General features: G+C 43.6%; 1 protein-coding gene across 2 annotated transcripts in view; it reads left to right on the forward strand.

The window, feature by feature from the left end:
• Window positions 1-6,000, forward strand: part of ARHGAP18 (Rho GTPase activating protein 18) — a 211,916-nt gene that overhangs the window by 142,268 nt on the left and 63,648 nt on the right. For both annotated transcript variants that reach the window (XM_075339902.1, XM_075339901.1), the window contains exons 2-4: window positions 548-744; window positions 994-1,229; window positions 2,266-2,341. In XM_075339902.1, the coding sequence (XP_075196017.1) occupies window positions 548-744; window positions 994-1,229; window positions 2,266-2,341 (509 nt within the window). The remainder of the gene's footprint in view (window positions 1-547; window positions 745-993; window positions 1,230-2,265; window positions 2,342-6,000) is intronic.

Raw genomic sequence — 6,000 nt, forward strand, 5'->3', positions numbered from 1 at the left:
ATTTTACCCCCAGTTTTGGTGGAAAAAAGTGCGTCTTATAACTTGGAATACGGTACTGTTCCCTGCCTTAATTTATTCATAAGCTCCTCTCCAAAATAAATTGTAACAAATCAAGTTATTGTTTCTTTCACTCAGCATTATGTACGTATACCAAATAGTAGCATTGAGGTACATAACCAGATAGTGCGTCACCATCCCTCTAGTGTCTGCCCATTATTTTATTAATTGGGAGCTCACAGGATATTATATCACTTAATATCTCCAGTTAGTTTAGCAAAAAAATAGTAAATACTGTTAGATCTTATCTAAAGAACTCCTCTTTTCAATACGTAAATGTCCATTGGCCATGCTGACCTTTTTAAGGGAGCCCAACAAGAGCTTGCCTTAGAGAAGAGGTTGCTAATAGCCAGAACTACGAGTTTGTTACATTTTGACTTTTTATGGGGACCTTTCTCTGATTTAAGATCCAAAGCAATATTGTTAACATTTCAAGTATGATCCAGGTTTATTTTGCACTCTTTAAATAAATACTAATCTTGTTTTTCAGTCGCAAAACTGGGCATTATACGATGAACCACGGAAACATGAACAGTGCTGTAGATAAAGTAATGTTTAACCGATCGGGATCACAAGACTCATTAGATGAACTGTCACTTGATGAGTACTGGACTGAAGTAGAGAACATTAAGAAGAGTTCAGATAATACTCAAGATGAACAGCGTGTTGTGGTTAAAGAGCCTGATGGTAAGTGATTATTAAGGTTAACAAGCTTGACGTCCGATTTACCCCAGCAATGCTTTTGCTTCTTGTTTTCTTTAGGATCTCTTATCTTGATCTTGTATTTGTAAGATAAGTTTTAGTCTTCAATGAGTGAAATTTGATTTTGTGCATAAAGATTTACATTAGAGTGTACAATATAATACAAGAACCAGAAAGTGGGCTTTTATACTGTTTATTTTAAGCTATTGACTATGTTGCATTTGACATTTCTAGAGGGTGAGCTGGAGGAGGAATGGCTCAAAGAAGCTGGATTGTCCAATTTATTTGGAGAGAGTTCAGCAGACTCTCAAGACAGCATGGTGTTCCTATCTACTTTAACAAAGACTCAGTCAGCAGCTGTCCAGAAACGAATCGATACGTTCTCGCAGACCATGAGGATGAAAAACAAACACCATCAGATTCCTGATGTCCGAGATGTGTTCAGGCAACCAGCAAGCTCACAGGACAAAGTATGTAGAAGCAAGGAAACTTAGATCTCCATATCTGTAAATGATTATCATCAATAAAGTGCTTTAAGTTAACGTTTGCTAATAAATTACCTAGTTCATAATATAAAGGTGAAGGATTCCATAATTTAAATGGTGTAAAAATGTTACCTTCAAAAGTGTTGTCCAGACCTCAACCAATCCATCCATAAGATAGGTAATCGATATGACATAGGTGGGGGTGTCAGGCATTAGACCTTCACCGATCAGCTGAAAATTGCTACCGCAGTGGCCAGTAATCAATGAATAGCTCTGCTGTGCTCCACATCATACAGCTTTGTTCCAGTTGTGGTTTTCAGGTGATCGTTGGAATTGCTGATGTCAGTCCTTCACTGATTTATTTATTTCACTCACTTAAATAGCGCTCGTATATTTGTCCATTCATTCTTTTTTCAACTTTATAAGTTTGGCACTGCCATATAAAACCATAAAAACCAGCCCTAGAACATGATGTTCCCACCTCAAATCTTCACTGTTGGTATGGTGTTTTGGGGTGATATGCAGTGCCTTTTGGCCTCCAAGCATGACATGTATCATGAGACCCAAAGAGTTCAATTTTGATCTCCTCTGACGAGACTATATTCTCTTAGTATTTTACAGGCTTGTTGAACAACATACAGTGAATTACAGTGCAAATAAAACTGCATGTTTAATGCAAATTGTTTTTGTGCAATTTTAAAGACTTTTTATTGTTTACATGTTACTCGACTGTTATATTGACTTTTAGTCTAGTGGAAATGGAAATGTCATTTAACACTATTGGCAATGCTTGTCTTTTAAGGACTTGTTTCCACTTTGCATGAGAATGAGTCCTAGAAACAAGGTGGTATTGAGATTGTTAGGGCAAGTCGTAAAGTTCAAACTGAGTTGTATAAACTTATTAAAAACATTTCAGTACTGTCCAGTAATGGAATACATATATAACATTATGTTTGAGATCTGCTACTGAAAAAAAGTAGTTATTTTTCCATCTATATAAATAATCTGCTGTTGGTTTTAGGCTGAAGACTTGAATGGATTTCAATCTACAGTAAAAAGCAAAGTAACAAGTGAAGTGCTACATGAAAAATCTGAAGGTATGTGATTGTTTTTACATCCCTATATTTCCGGTTCACAATAAAAATGATCATAGCAACAACAATACACCACCCTTGGGAAGAAAGGAACAGGGTAAGGTTGTTGGAGTTGTAGTAAATTTGGATCCATTTTAAAGAAAAAGTTCCCTTACAGATCTGGTAGTGTGTCTATTCCTTTGTGCAGAGCATCTTGACCTTGGAGATGCTCTTCGGCGCCATCCTTGATAATGAACTAGCAGCTTGGTCACTATACTGGAGTCCAGGTTGGTTCTGGGAGGTGCTGGTTACTCAGCTGTTCCATCTTCCGGGTAATTGCTCAGGCCTCTTTACTGAGCATGCTCCCCTAGAAGTCTGCCCATTGTATTCTCTGGCTCTGCTGTGTTGCTGTAGCTTGTGTCTACTAGTATTCTGATCTTGTTATCCTTACCCCGGACTGTTATCGGACATCCCTCTGCCTGCTGCCTATTCCTGTTGTACTTGCCTTACTCTGACCCCGGACCGTTATCTGACTTCGTCTATGCTTACTCCCTTTTACTACTACGTGCTCTTCTGGTATTATGACCCTCGGATTGACCCCTGACTTCATCTCTGTTTACCCCTTATGATTATATGTGACCTCATGTTACCAGACCCTGTCTCCCCTGACTACTCTTCCGTTTATACAACTCTGTAAGGTAGTGATAAGCGTTACATTCGGTACTACACCAGTCTAGTGTGGTAGCCGAGAAGTTTATCTAGTATAAAGGAGTAATCAAATTGATGTCAATGATAGCCTACTGGTGGTGCAGCACAGTAGTTCACTAACTTTAAATCTCCCTTTCCTCCCTCCCACCTTGTAGGTAATTTCCTCAAGAAACGTTTGATATAGCGTGGTGTACACTTTTCTACATCTGTAGTCTTTTTTAAATATAGTTCGCTCAGAGACCTGAGTCTGTTGGACACTGATACAATCTGGTTCCTATATTTGCTTGATTACGTTTGGCACCAAACAACATTTGCATGTACGCTCCCTCCCACCGTAATCATTGTGGTAGGGTTTGAGCCCGACCTAGGTGTGATCGCTGAAATGATGCGAAATTATGTTCATCTGGCCGACAACTGTGGGGTCAAGAAGAAACTAATGATTCACCAAACAATGTGTGATACCACTGCTGACTTGCGGGAGGGACCTCCAGATGTGTCACTAATATCGGCTCCCGAGGCTTTCATCTCCGCACCCTGCTTTAAATGTTACTGAGACAACCTTTTCCCTTGCCAGAGTAACTGGATCGGGACACTGTCCCCTGTTAACTTAAGAGGTTTTCATCTCACCAGGTCACACGGCCCCCACATATGGCACTGGATGCAAATTCACATGTCCTCTCCCTTGCAGCTCTCACCTCTCTCAAGATGGCTGTCAAAATGCAGTCTAAATCAGGAAGAGTCATTTTACCATTACTCAACTTTCTGTCATCAAAGCATACTTTTGTCTCTTCTATCCTAAGTTCCAAAGAGGCTATATAAGAGTATTAAAAAGAAAAACAGTGACCCCTGATGGCCGGTAGCAAGTACTGCAGGTCACAATGTTTTCAATGTCCAACCAGTAAAATGCCATATACATTGATATGAAAACATAACAGCAGCTGTAAAAAGATGAACATAAATGATGCTGCATACTTCCATCACTCACAATGTACCCAACACTTCGTTTATACGACCATACGGCAAGTCCAATTACATTGTACAAATAGCTTTAACCCCTTCATGACCTTTGGTGTAAGTTTACGTCGTGGTCAAGATACAGGTTCACGACCCGTGACTTAAACTTATGTCATGGTGACCGCTCGGGTAAACACCAGGCTCAACTGGAAAGCATTTTATATATATATATATATATATATATATATATATATATATATATATATATATATATATATATATATATATATATATATTTGCCTTATTCTGTCTGTCTGTCTGTCTGTCTTGCTCCAAAATTCTGTCGTTACCGCGACAAGCTTCTCATTGGCCGCTAGCCTCGCCTCGGCTCTGCCCCCCGCACGGATTGGCCGCTCACCCAGGCTCCGCCCCCCCGCACAGATTGGCCTCTCGCCCCGGCCCCCTGCACGCATTGGCAACTCAGCCACGCCCCGCCCCCCTCACGCATTGCACGCCCGCCCTGGCCCCGCCCCCCGCACGCATTCCCCCGAACCGACACGGAGCCCCGACTCCCAGGTGAGTGCTGTACCCCCGGGAGCCCACACCAGCGTACGCCGGCAACCCAGCCGACACATACCCTCGCATTGCTGGGGTTGCCGGCGCAAGCTGGTGTGGGCTCCCGTGCGTGCGGGGGGCGGGGTACGCTGGTAAGCATGGTACACATCGGGTAATATTGTGTTGCATGGTTACCAGCGTACACCGGCTCCCGGTACACATGTGCAGAAGAGAGAAGACAGAGGTGAGCGCATCAAGGTCCTGCAGCGGCGGAACACACACACTCACACTCACACTCACACACCTCACACACACATCAGATACATCCAGTGATATCGCTTGCTTCTCGGCGGCGATACTGTGCGTGCAGTGACCTTCCAGGACCTGCCGGAGGATCACATGGCCGGAAGCATGTGGTTGTGAGTTTGTGAGCGCGTATGTGCGATATCGTCAATGTGTGTGTTCGTGTATGCGATCGGGTGTGTGCGTGTATGCGATCGGATGTGTGCGTGTCGGTAGAAGGCAGAGGAGCACGGCGTGCAGCACAGCTGCTGGGACTGCCCACCGGATGGCACAGGCAGAAGTGGGGTGTGAGTGTATGCGATCAGATGTGTGCGTGTATACTGTCTGATGTGTGACTGACTGTGCAGCACGATGGGGGGGTGCGCAGCATGGGGGATGGAGCACGATGGGGAGTGCGCAGCATGGGGGAATGGAGCACGATGGGGAGTGCGCAGCATGGGGGATGGAGCACGATGGGGAGTGCGCAGCATGGGGAGTGGAGCACGATGGGGAGTGCGCAGCATGGGGGATGGAGCACGATGGGGAGTGCGCAGCATGGGGGATGGAGCACGATGGGGGGGTGCGCAGCATGGGGGATGGAGCACGATGGGGGTGCACACCTCCCCCCAAAACACACACACGCACCCCACACCCACACCCACACAAACCGCGCAACACACAAAGCACCACACAGAGACAACACTGCAGATACACAGCGCTCCACAAACAACGCAACACACACAGCGCTCCACACAATCAACACCGCTCTCACACACCCCCACCCAGACAACACCCAGAACATTTACAGCCTCTACACAAACACTTGGCAACTACACACAATATCTATATATATAACAAAAATCATACATTAACTACACAATAAATTCTAGAATACCCGATGCGTTAGAATCGGGCCACCTTCTAGTGTGTGTGTATATATATATATATATATATATATATATATATATATATATATATATATATTGTATATGTATATGTGTCCCTGTGCTATGTACTGCTTACTGAAAGAAAACCGCTCACTGGGTTTTTCCTGGGAAAGGAAATTAATTTGTATTCCTATATGCCCACCTTATGGGATCATAAATACGCAGACTGAACTAGGGATCCGCAGCAGTAGAGGGAAAATAAGTGGTTAATTCTGCACTGCTGATGCAAGGAATGCC

This window comes from Anomaloglossus baeobatrachus, chromosome 3 (assembly GCF_048569485.1).
Source record: "Anomaloglossus baeobatrachus isolate aAnoBae1 chromosome 3, aAnoBae1.hap1, whole genome shotgun sequence".
Taxonomy (NCBI): domain Eukaryota; kingdom Metazoa; phylum Chordata; class Amphibia; order Anura; family Aromobatidae; genus Anomaloglossus; species Anomaloglossus baeobatrachus.